Source organism: Hemitrygon akajei, chromosome 24, assembly GCF_048418815.1.
Source record: "Hemitrygon akajei chromosome 24, sHemAka1.3, whole genome shotgun sequence".
Classification (NCBI taxonomy): Eukaryota; Metazoa; Chordata; class Chondrichthyes; order Myliobatiformes; family Dasyatidae; genus Hemitrygon; species Hemitrygon akajei.
This window is the reverse complement of record NC_133147.1, coordinates 51,989,678-52,002,501: the sequence shown is the minus strand read 5'-3', so window position 1 is coordinate 52,002,501 and position 12,824 is coordinate 51,989,678. Positions and strand designations below refer to the sequence as shown.

Here is a 12,824-nt window from a genome sequence, read left to right as displayed (position 1 = left end):
AAGAATTAAGTGCTGGAAGCTGGTGGGGTGGGAGGTGAGGACGAGAGGAACCATATCCTTGGTAGGGTGGCGGGAGGATGGGGTAAGAGCAGATGAGAGAGATGCGGTTGAGGGCAGCGTTGGCGGTGCAGGAAGAGAAGCCCCTTTCTTTGAAAAAGGAGGACATCTTCGTTCTAGAATGAAAAGCCTCATCCTGAGAGCAGATGCGGCGGAGACGAAGGGATTGAGAAAGGGGGATGGCATTTCACAAGTAGCAGGGTGGGAGGAGCTGTAGTCCAGATAGCTGTGAGAGTCTACGGGTTTTTAATGAACGTCAGTGGACAAGCTGTTTCCGGAGACAGACAGTCAGATTGAGAAAGGGAAGGGAGGTGTCGAAATTGAGTTTGAAAGCAGAGTGGAAGTTGGAGGCAAAGCGGACGCGGTCGACGGGGTCAGCAGGGGTGCAGGAACCAGCCGTTAATGTAGCGCAGGAAAAGGTGTTTGTGCGTGCTGTTAATCCGGGAGGTCAGAGGAGAATGGCTAGACTGGAGAGAACGCCCCTTTCCCCGCCCTTCACACGATGAGGAGATTCCTCACCACCCCTCCTTCATCACCGCCTCCCCCCCAGGCAATACCCCTCCCACAATGCCGAGATACCTCCACTCACAGCCCCTCCCACAGTGCGACTCTCCCTCGGTTTTCGCTGATCATGTGAAGTGTGGGACAAGACTTCAGTTCCACAAATTTCGCGGAAAATTGTTTCGTTTCCCCGTCAAGGATCCGCGAACCTCACGGGCCAATGGGAGGACGGCCAACCTCATTAATATTCACCAGGGCGCTAAATTATTCATTAAAAAGTTGACCGGTCCCTAAATCATGGCTTCTTACTCGATGATGTCAGGGCCCGTGACCGGAACCTGATTCTAGTTCGCCGCAGCGGTGCCGGCACTCGGGTTACGAAGGAGCGTCCCGGGGGTATTGTGGAGTAGGTGGGTTGGGGGCAGAGTGTCTCGAGGGGAATGTGGGATAGGTGGGGGGCAAGAGTGTCCCCCGGGGGGACACACTCTCCTGGGGGGAGAGGTTGAGCATACGGAGAGAGTGTGGGGTAGCTGGGGGAGACTGGGGTAGGTGGGTGAGGGAGTACCCCGAGTGGAGTATGGGGTAGGGCCAATCCCGGGGCAGTGTGGGGGAAGGGGAAGCGTCCCGGGGGCATTGTGGGGAGGTGAGGGGAGTGTCCCGGAGGAAATGTGGGATAGGTGGGGGGGCGAGCATCCTGGGGGGGGGGAGTGTGCAGTAGGTGCGGGTGTGGGGGAGCATCCCAGAGGGGAATCTGGAGTAGGCGGGGGGGGGGGGAAGAGGTTCTTGTGGGGAGTGTGGATTATGAGGTTGGGGAAGCATCCTGGTTGGGGGTAGTGTGGGGAGAGTCCTGAGGGTAGCATAGTGGTGAGGGGCAGGGTGTTATGTCCTGGCAGAGGAGGGAACCCTGGGGCTTGCAGGTGAAAGAGAGTTTTTTTGAGGGACTGGAGTGCCTGGTGAGGAAGCTATTGGTGGGGGGGGGGGGGGGGGAGGTTTGTTGGGAGGATCTCGAGGTGTGTGTCCGAGTTCCTTGTCCGATGGGAGGGAGAAGGCCATTGCCCAAGGGAATTCCTGGGGCTGGAGGTTGAGGGGAGGATATGTGGGCTGGTGAGAATGGAGAGTATGGGAGGAGAAGCTGGCTGTTGGAAAAGGGTGGTGAAGTGGGTGGGTTTTTCGAGAGGAGAGGAGTGCAGAGAAGGAAGGGGTGAGATCCGGGATTTTCCCCTTTCCATGCAGATCCCGGGATCTCCTCCCCCTGTGGACGCCCCCTCCCCCCCCCCCCCCCGGTTCCAGAGCTCCAAGTGGGAGAAGAATGGGAGCAGTTGAGCTGGGGCTACTGGGAGAAGGGGAGGAGGTCATTGGAGAGGGTGTGTGAACGATGAGCTGGGGTTTGTGCATGCGCCTGTGTCTCGTGTTCCCTGTCCCAGGGGGGAAGAACTCATCCCTCTGTCTATACCTGTCCCTTCTGCAGCTCACAGCACGATGGCCTTGCGGAAGAAGGTATTATTGAAAGTGATCATCCTGGGAGACGCCGGGTGAGGAGCGCGTCAGAACTCTGGAAACATGGCGGCAGTCGGGGAGTGTGTGTGGTCCTGCAAACCGGGGTCGGGTAGGGAATAGCCCCTTTCCCTCTGGATTAGAGGGCATCAGTTCTTTGGAGTGCAGGGGTGGAGCTCTGACAGGGGTTTGTTACTGACAGAGTATGGTGAGTGCCTGGAATGTGCTGCCTGGCTCGGTGGTAGTGGCTGTGACCAACATGTAAGAATATGGACGTTGTGTCGGCAGAGGAGATCAGTTTAGTTGGCCATTTGATCCCTAATTTACTTGGTTCAGCAGGACTTTGTGGGCCGAGTGGCCTGTACTGTTCCCTCCAGGGCCGGGCTGTGTGATGTCTTCGATGATCCGGCTGCCCAGCTGAGGCAGTGAGCTGGTGTGGGTAGTGTTCACGGAGGGGAGGCTGCTTCCTGTGACGAGCCGCAACTCTCTGCGGATTCCTGCAGTCGCGGGCGGAGCAGTGGCCACACCGAGCCGCGAAGGATTTTCAGTTAAAGGGAAGTCGCTGTTCCGGAGCCTGGAGATGTGGGGCTTCTGGGAGCTGCGAGAAGATGGCCCGGGTCGGGCGGTGGGGATCTTGGTCTGCCTCCGAGGTGGGCAGGAGTCTGGTGTTCGGGGTAGGGGTGGGGTGCCAATTTGGTGCTGACCTCTCCCTCTCCACTCCCCAGGGTGGGGGAAGACCTCGCTGATGAATCAGTATGTGAACAAGAGTTTCAGTAACCAGTACAAAGCGACTATCGGCGTCGACTTCCTCACCAGGGAAGTGATGGTGGGCGACCGACTGGTCACCATGCAGGTGAACGCCTCTCCTCCATCACTTGGTGCCGCCTGTCCTCGGTGATCTGTTTCACTCTCTCTGCTCCCGTGTTCTTTCTCAATACCCAATACCTCTCCTCGCACAGGGAACTTCACTGTGTCTGACCCCGGGAATGTATGATGGGACGGTGTGGAGGGAGTTTCACTCGGTGTCTGACCCCAGGAGTGTGTGATGGGACTGTGTGGAGGGAGATTCACTCTGTGTCTGACCCCGGGAGTGTGTGATGGGACGTTGTGGAGGGAGCTTCACTCGGTGTCTGACCCCGGGAATGTATGATGGGACGGGTGTGGAGGGAGATTCACTCTGTGTCTGACCCCGGGAGTGTGTGATGGGACGGTGTGGGTGGGTGTTTCACTCTGTGTCTGACCCCGGGAGTGTGTAATGGGACGGTGTGGAGGGAGTTTCACTCTGTGTCTGACCCCGGGAGTGTGTAATGGGACGGGTGTGGAGGGAGTTTCACTCTGTGTCTGACCCCGGGAGTGTGTGATGGGACGGTGTGGAGGGAGATTCACTCTGTGTCTGACCCCGGGAGTGTGTGATGGGACGGTGTGGAGGGAGTTTCACTCGGTGTCTGACCCCAGGAGTGTGTGATGGGACGGTGTGGAGGGAGCTTCACTCGGTGTCTGACCCCGGGAATGTATGATGGGACGGTGTGGAGGGAGATTCACTCTGTGTCTGACCCCGGGAGTGTGTAATGGGACGGTGTGGAGGGAGTTTCACTCTGTGTCTGACCCCGGGAGTGTGTGATGGGACGGTGTGGAGGGAGATTCACTCGGTGTCTGACCCCAGGAGTGTGTGATGGGACGGTGTGGAGGGAGCTTCACTCGGTGTCTGACCCCGGGAATGTATGATGGGACGGTGTGGAGGGAGATTCACTCTGTGTCTGACCCCGGGAGTGTGTGATGGGACGGTGTGGAGGGAGTTTCACTCTGTGTCTGACCCCGGGAGTGTGTGATGGGACGGTATGGAGGGAGCTTCACTCTGTGTCTGACCCTGGGAGTGTGTGATGGGACAGTGTGGAGGGAGCTTCACTCTGTGTCTGACCCCGGGAGTGTGTGATGGGACGGTGTGGAGGGAGTTTCACTCTGTGTCTGACCCCGGGAGTGTGTGATGGGACAGTGTGGAGGGAGCTTCACTCTGTGTCTGACCCCGGGAGTGTGTGATGGGACGGTGTGGAGGGGTTTCACTCTGTGTCTGACCCTGGGAGTGTGTGATGGGACAGTGTGGAGGGAGCTTCACTCTGTGTCTGACCCCTGGAGTGTGTGATGGGACGATGTGGGACGAGCTTCACTCTGTGTCTGACCCCGGGAGTGTGTGATGGGATGGTGTGGAAGGGGATTCCTCTGTGTCCGACCCTGGAGTGTGTGATGGGACGATGTGGGACGAGCTTCACTCTGTGTCTGACCCCGGGAGTGTGTGATGGGACGGTGTGGAGGGAGCTTCACTCTGTGTCTGACCCCGGGAGTGTGTGATGGGATGGTGTGGAAGGGGATTCCTCTGTGTCCGACCCTGGAGTGTGTGATGAGATGGTACAGTCTGCCTGATCCTAAGAGTGTGGTGTGACTGTATTGCGCTCCATCCCGCAGATCTGGGACACGGCCGGCCAGGAACGGTTCCAATCCCTGGGGGTCGCTTTCTACCGCGGCGCTGACTGCTGCGTACTGGTGTTCGATGTCACCATGCCCAACACCTTCAAGGCGCTGGACAGCTGGCGGGACGAGTTCTTGATCCAGGCTAGCCCGCGGGACCCCGAGAACTTCCCCTTCATTGTCCTGGCCAACAAGGTCGACCTGGATGCTCGTCTGGTGCCCAGCAAGCGGGCGCTGGTCTGGTGCCAGAGGAAAAACAACATTCCCTACTTTGAGACGAGCGCCAAGGAAGCCATCAACGTGGATCAGGCCTTCCAGACCATTGTCCTGAACGTCCTGAAGCAGGTATCTGAGCACGCACTGCAGGAGGGTTTTGGAGAGGGAGCTTAGCCTTCTTTATCCCCTTACCTTTTCCACCATCACCTCTCAGCTTCTCACCTTGCCTTTCCCCCCTGACTCCAGCTTGTCCTCCTTCTCTACCTTCTTCCCTTTTCTTTCCAGTCCTGGTAAGACCGCAAGACCATAAGGTATAGGAGCAGAATCAGACGATTTAGTCCACCGAGTCTGCACTGCCATCTCAACATGCCTGATCCAATTTTCCTCTCAGCCCCAATCTCTTGGCTTCACCCTGTATCCCTTTACGTCCTGACCAATCAAGAATCTGTCAATCTTTGCCATGAATACACACAGAGACTTGTCCTCCTCTGCTCCTCGTGGCACCAAATTCAATAGATTCACCACTCTCTGGCTGAAGCAATTCCTGCTCATCTCTGTTCTAACAGGACACCTCTCTATTCTGAGCCAGTGTCCTCCGTGACTCTCCCACCATAGGAAACATCCTTTACATATCCACTCTATCAAGGCATTTCTCCACTTGATAGGTTTCAATTGGGCAACCCCTCATCCTTCTAAATTCTAGAGAGTACAGCCCAGAGCCACCAAACACCTTTTGTATGACGAGCCTTCAATCCTGGAATAATTTTCATGAATCTCCTTTGAATCCTTTCCAGTTTCAGCACATCCTTCCTAAGATAAGGGATCCAACGTTGCTCACAGCACTCCAAATGAGGTCTCACAGTGCTTCATAAATTCTCAACGTTACATCTTTGTTTTTATATTCTAGTCCTCTTGAAATGAATGCTAATATCACATTTGTCTTCCTCACCACAGACTCAACCTGCAAACTAACCTTTAGGGAATCCTGCACAAGGACTTCCAAGCCCCTTTGCGCCTCAGTTTTAAAAAAATATTTTCACTCTATTTACAAATTGTAAACTCCAAAGTGTATGACCATACATTTCCCACCACTGTATTCCATCTGCCATGTCTTCTCCTAATCTGTCTAAATCCTAATGTAGCCTCTCTACTTCCTCAAAACAACCTGACCCTCCACCTATCTTCATATCACCTGCAGACTTTGCAACAAAGCCATCAATTCCATCATCCAAATCATTGACATATAAAACGAATCGGTCCCAACACAGACCCCCGCGGAACACCACCAGTCACCAGCAACCAACCAGAAAAGGCTCCCTTTATTCCCACTCTTTGCCTCCTGCCAGTCAGCCACTGCTTTATCCATGTTAGAATATTTTGTAGTTGTTTGCTAAACAGCCTCGTGTGTGGTACCTTGTCAAAGGCTTTCTGAAAATCCGAGTGCACAACATCAACCGATTCTCCCTCGTCTACCCTGCTTGTTATTTCTTCAAAGAATGCCAACAGATTTCTCAGGCAAGATTTTCCATTGAGGAAACCATGCTGACTGTGGCCTATTTTATCACGTGCACCCAAATACCCTGAAACCACACCCCTAATCGATTCCAACATCTTCCCAACCGCTGAGTTCAGACTAACTATCCTATAATTTACTTTCTTCTGCCTCTCTCTCTCTTCTTGAAGAGTGGAGTGACATTTGCAGTTTTCCAGTCTTCATTCCAGAATCTAGTGATTCTTGGAAAATCATTACTAATGCCTCCAGAATCTCTTCAGAACCCTGGGGTGTAGACCATCCCATCCAGGTGACATCTACCTTCAGACCTTTCAGTTTCTCTCTAGTAATGGTAACCTCACACACTTCATGACCCCCGACACCTGGAACTTCCACCGCACTGCTATTCTATTCCACAATGAAGACTGATGCAAATACTTATTCAGCTCATCCGCCGTTTCCCTTGTACCCCATTACTACCTCCCCAGCATTGTTTTCCAGCACACTGATATTTCCTCTTGTCTCTTTTTACACTGTATCTCAAGAAACTTTTGGTATCCTCTTTAAAATTGTTGGCAAGCTTACTATTGTATTGAATCTTTACCTTAATGACTCTTATCTGCCTTTGTTGGTTTTTAAAATCTTCCTAATCCTCTAACTTCCCAATATTTTTTTTCTTTTTATTATATGCCCTGTCTTTGGGTTTTATGATGGCTGTGACTTCTTCTGTTAGCTATGCTTGTGTCATCTTGCCTTTAGAATACCTCTGCTTTGGGATGTATAGATCCTGTGCCTTCCGAATTGCTTCCAGAAACTCTGCCACTGCTGCTACACCTTCTGCCATGCCAGTGTTCTTTTCCAATCAATTCTGGCCAACTCCTCTCTCATGCCTCTGGAATTCCCTTTACTCCACTGTAATACTGATACACCTGTCTTTAGCTATTCTCCAATTTCAGGGTAAATTCGATTATAGTGTGATCACCTGCCCCTAAGGTTGATTTTCCTTCAGCTTTCTACTCCTCTCCGGCTCACTGCAGAATGCCCAGTCGAGAATAGCTGATCCCCAAATGAATTCAGTCATGAGCTGCTCAAAAAAGCTCGTAGGTATTCTAGAAAATTCCTCCTCTTGGAACCTGATTTACCTGCACATTGAAGTTCCCCATGATATTGTCCTTTTGGCACACACTTTCTACCTCCTGTTTTAAATGTGGACCACATTCTTACTCCTGTTGAAGGATCTCGGCCTGAAATGTTGTCTGTTTATTGCTCTGCATAGATGCTGCCTGTCCTGCCGAGTTCCTCCGGCACTTTGTATCTGTCCACCTACCGCAAAAGAACATCTTCTCCTCCACCATTTCCCCAGCGATTGCTCTCTTCTTCATTCCCTCGTCCACCCGTCCACCCCACTGATCTCCGTCCTACGACTTATCCCTGCGAGCAGCTAAAGTGCGACACCTGCGCATTCACCTCCCTCACCCCATTCAGGGCCCAAATCAGTCCTTCTAGGGGAGACAACACTTCGGCTACTAGTCATTTGGGGGGCACCTACTGACTCCTGCTGCAGCCTCCGGCACATTGGCGATGCCTGGTGTAGATGGGGGGGGGAGATCCGGCAGGTCCGCCACGGCAGGCGGGTCTTCCCGGTGACGGCCCATTTTGATTCCACTGCACGAGGCCGGGTCTCCAGCTGGCCACCCATTTCAATGCGACTTCCCATTCCGACGTGTCGATCGATGGCCTCCCCTATCGCCACGCTGAGGCCACACCCAGTCTGGAGGAGCAGCGCCTCATATTCCATCCGGGTAGCCTCCAACCCGATGGGACGGACGTCGATTACTCTAACTTCAGGTCACCACCTACATCTGCCCCCAGCACCCCTCCCACACACACACACACACTCTCCTCTGCCCGGTTCCCCTCCCCTCTCCAGCTCCTTTAGACACTGAGCAGAATTAGGTCTTTCGGCCCATTAAGTCTGCTCCACCACTTCTTTATGGTTGTTTTATTATTCCCGTAACATTTGACCCCCAACTCATCAAGAATCCATCAACCTCCGCTCTAAATATACCCAATGGCTTGACCTCCACAGCTGCCTGGGGCAATGAATTCCACACACTCACCACCAAATGGGTAAAGACAGCCAAAGTACATGTAGATAGATAGATACTTTATTCATCCCCATGGGGAAATTCAACATTTTGTCTGTCTCTGGATGGTGCTATGTAGAGGATGTTCAGGGTTTTCCATAATTGACCGTAGCCTACTCAGCGCCCTTCGCTCTGCTACCGATGTTATACTCTCCATTACTTTGCCCACGACAGAGCCCGCCTTCCTTACCAGCTTATTAAGACGTGAGGCGTCACCATATACTACCCTGGAATTGGCATACCCAATAATTCAAATAACCATAATACAATCAAAGACCACATTGAACAGGGCAGACATCAGGGGTAAAGCCCTTCAGCCACCGAGCCCATCTGCATGAAACGCTGTGGTAGGAAAGCAGCGTCAGAGATCCCCACCATTCAGACCAGGCTCTTTTCTGGCTGCTGCCATCAGGTAGAAGATACAAGAGACCTCCAGACTCACAGCACCACATTCAGTAACAGTTACTACCCCTCAGCCAAAAGGCTCTTGAACAAAGGGAATAAACATACTCAATTGTCCATCCATCCAGATGTTCCCACAACCAGTGATCTCACTTTAAGGACTCTTTATCTGATTACTTATCGCTATTTATTTATATTTGCATTTGCACAGTTTGTAGCCTTCTGCACTCTGGTCGATCTTTCCATGATCCTGTTATAGGTACTATTCTGCAGATTTGCCCACAGGAAAATGAATCTCAAGCGATGTGTAGGTTATTATGATAACAAATTTTACTTTGGACAACTGTGCAAATACAAAATAAATTAAAAAATAAATAATATTAATTAACAAATAAGCAATACAAATCAAAAACTTCAGATGATGAGTCCTCGAAGATGAGTCCATAGGTTGTGAGAGCAGTTCAGTGTTGGGGCAAGTGAAATTATCCTCTCTGCTTTAGGAGTGTGATGGTTGAGGGGTATTAATTGTTATGGAACCCGGTGGTGTGAATCCTAAGGCTCCCATACCTTCTTCCTGATGGCAACAATGAGATCCTGTGTGGTGGTGGTGGGGGTGTGTGTCCCTGATTAATAATGCTGATAGATAGATAGATAGATAGATACTTTATTCATCCCCATGGGGAAATTCAACTTTTTTCCAATGTCCCATACACTTGTTGTAGCAAAACTAATTACATACAATACTTAACTCAGTAAAAAAAATATGATATGCATCTAAATCACTATCTCAAAAAGCATTAGTAATAGCTTTTAAAAAGTTCTTAAGTCCTGGCGGTTGAATTGTAAAGCCTAATGGCATTGGGGAGTATTGACCTCTTCATCCTGTCTGAGGAGCATTGCATCGATAGTAACCTGTCGCTGAAACTGCTTCTCTGTCTCTGGATGGTGCTATGTAGAGGATGTTCAGAGTTTTCCATAATTGACCGTAGCCTACTCAGCGCCCTTCGCTCAGCTACCGATGTTAAACTCTCCAGTACTTTGCCCACGACAGAGCCCGCCTTCCTTACCAGCTTATTAAGACGTGAGGCGTCCCTCTTCTTAATGCTTCCTCCCCAACACGCCACCACAAAGAAGAGGGCGCTCTCCACAACTGACCTATAGAACATCTTCAGCATCTCACTACAGACATTGAATGACGCCAACCTTCTAAGGAAGTACAGTCGACTCTGTGCCTTCCTGCACAAGGCATCTGTGTTGGCAGTCCAGTCTAGCTTCTCGTCTAACTGTACTCCCAGATACTTGTAGGTCTTAACCTGCTCCACACATTCTCCATTAATGATCACTGGCTCCATATGAGGCCTATGTCCTTCTCAACTCTGTTCTGAAGTGGGGTCCTATTCTGAGGCTGTGTCCTCTGGTCCTAGACTCCCCCACTCTATGAAACATCCTCTGCTTGTCCACTCTATCCAGGCCTTTCAACATTCACTGAGGTTTCAATGAATTCCACAACCCTGTCTCCCACTCTGAAACTTTAGTTCACACTCCACCTTCCTCTGTCATCTTCAGCTCCATCGCCCAGTTCAGATATGATACCCGCATCACCTCCACTCCTATCTGCTCACTACCCTGACTCCTCACTTAGCGCTATCAGTCTCCACTCCTTCCCCTCACCTCCCTCTTACTTTCCAGTCCAGGAGAAGGGTCTCGGCCTGAATCGCTGTCTCTCCACGTCCCTCCGCAGTCTGCCCGGCCCGCTTATCTCCTGCAGGCGTTTAGTGTGGCTCAAACCCCAGTCACTGCTTCTCCCTGTGGGGGTTAGCGGTTTGCTGCGTGTGGTCAGAATGACTGGGTGGGGGAGGGCGGTTTTGGGAGTGATCTCATGCCCCGTGGCTGGGCTAGACTGGACGCTTTGAGTGATGGTCTCTCTTACTTTCTCTCCCCCCACCCCGCAGGAGTCTGAGATTGATGTCTGCAGTGATACCCCCGATCAGATTCGGCTGGACCAGGCCGACAGGGGGGGCGGCAGATGCAGACGGCTGCCAGTGCTGACCGGCGGGGGGGAGGGGCTAAGCGGTGAGACCCGAGGATTGGGATTTACCGCACTCCGGACACCCCTCGCCTCGTTCCGGAAGAGGAATGCCCACCTTCACTGGAGTAACCCTCCCGGCCACTGCCTCCCTCTGGTGCGGGTGTGGGGCCAACATCCTGCCGTCTCCGTGGGACTGAGTCCTGCTCCCCAAAAACTTTTTCCGCCTGCCTTATTTGTTAAACCGAGCGCGTCCTGTGTGAAACGGGGGAAATGACCGGCGGGACCCCTGACCCCACGTTGTTGTCCCACCGAAGCTGTCCATCGAGCCCTCAGTGATCTCCCTGGCCCAGGACAGGGGAGAGAGGAGGCTTTCTCTAACCTGAATCTGCTCTGTCTCCTCTGGGCTGGATAGCAGAGAGAGAGAGGTTGGACCCCAGTGACACCCCCCATCAGCCCACAGGAGAGGGTTGGGGGGGGCTGTCTCCATCCTTTGTGACTCTCTCACCCCGTCCCACAACAAGGGAGCGGACTGACCCCTCGGGCTGGCTAGCAGACGGGGTAGAAAGAGAACTGGCCCCAGTGTCACCACTCCCCGGCGCAGAAGAAGAGGATTCAGGGGCTATTACCAGCCTATGTCACCCTCCCATCTGTCCCGGGACAAGGAAAGGCGTCGTGACCTCCGGGCTGGGCAGCATGCAAGCGGAGAAGGGAGCCATACCCCCACCCTTTCCACTTTTCGGGAATGGGCTTTGAGAGAGAGCAGGAAAGGATGCCCAGGGACGGTTGGGCGGTGACCTCCCCCAAATCTCCGCTCTCCTGTCCCGGTTTGCGAGACGGGCGCACAGAGAGTCCACACCAGAGTTTCTGTGATGCCGGTGGTTGTCGGTGGAAGCAACTAGTGGGGGCGTCCTGCCCCCTCCCTCCCAGGAAAAGGCTGGGGTCTCCCCACCGGCCCTGTTGGGCTCTCCTCCCTGTCTGCTTTGTCTATCAGCCTTCTTTAGTCTCTGTGTTCTTTGGGAGGGGATGGTGTGGAGGGAGGGGTGATGTTTACAGATTTCTGACTTTTCCCTTCCTTTATGGCCCCCCCCCCCCACACAACTTTCTCGCAGGCCAGAGTCCCTGTCCGCCACACTTTCCTGTTACCCACGCACGCTGTCATTCAAGGTGGATCGGGACGGACCCCAAGTTGAATAAAAACTGATTTGAGATGACTTCTGGAATGGTCCTCCCCCGCTCTGTGCTCTTGAGTCTGGTATCAGTCGACACCCACTCCAAGATGGAGGGGTGGGTGTGGGGAGCTGGAATCGAACTTCCCGTCCCCGGCAAACACTCCTCGGCCCTCAGAGGTTTCAGCGTCCTGGAGCCGCAGGGCTCGGAAACGGGATCTTCGACCCAACACAGAGTCTTGTGTATCTGCATCTCTCTGCCCACCCTCGCCACGTGTCCCTCTCCGTACCGCTCCCAGGTTGCCTCCCCCCCGTGATTATCCGAGTCCGTCTGGCTGAGGCAGAGCGGATCCATCCAGTGGGGAGTGGAAAATTTCCCCAGACGCTTGGTGCCGAGTCGTGACCGATGACTGGATTTGGACTGCAGACCGTAGAGTTACTTTCCGTACTGGAGCAGTGACTGAAGTGTGTGTGTGTGTGTGTGTGTGTGTGTGTGTGTGTGTGTGTGTGTGTGTGTGTGTGTGTGTGTGTGTGTGTGTGTGTGTGTGTGTGTGTGTGTGTGTGTGTGTGTGTGTGTGTGTGTGAGCGAGCGTGGGACGGGTTTGTCAGGAGGGTCCACGGACCGTAAAGGTGAGCGCAGCACGATCAGGAATCGGGGCTGTGGAGTTCGGAGTTCAATTCTGGCGTCCTTTGTAAGGAGTCTTTCCCTCCTCCCCAGGGACCGTGTGGGTTTCCTCTGGGTGCTCCGGTTTCCACCCACAGTCCAAAGACGTACCGGCCGGTCGGTTAACTGGTCATTGTGATGAGGGTACGGTTAAATCGGGTGAAGGGCCGGGAGGGTCGACTCAGTGACGTAA

General features: G+C 53.0%; 1 protein-coding gene across 2 annotated transcripts; it reads left to right on the top strand.

Annotated features, from left to right (window-relative positions):
- Positions 1-12,012, top strand: LOC140716064 (ras-related protein rab7-like). 2 transcript variants are annotated; one of them, XM_073028751.1, is made up of 4 exons: positions 1-968; positions 2,027-2,055; positions 4,513-4,860; positions 10,725-12,012. In XM_073028751.1, exons 2-4 carry the CDS (start codon positions 2,038-2,040, stop codon positions 11,073-11,075), a joined length of 717 nt encoding a protein of 238 aa, XP_072884852.1. In that variant the 5' UTR covers positions 1-968; positions 2,027-2,037; the 3' UTR covers positions 11,076-12,012. The 2 variants fall into 2 exon arrangements, with proteins under 2 accessions (XP_072884852.1, XP_072884851.1); XM_073028750.1 differs by lacking the exons at positions 1-968; positions 2,027-2,055 and adding an exon at positions 2,645-2,905.
- Positions 12,013-12,824: the final 812 nt, after the last annotated feature.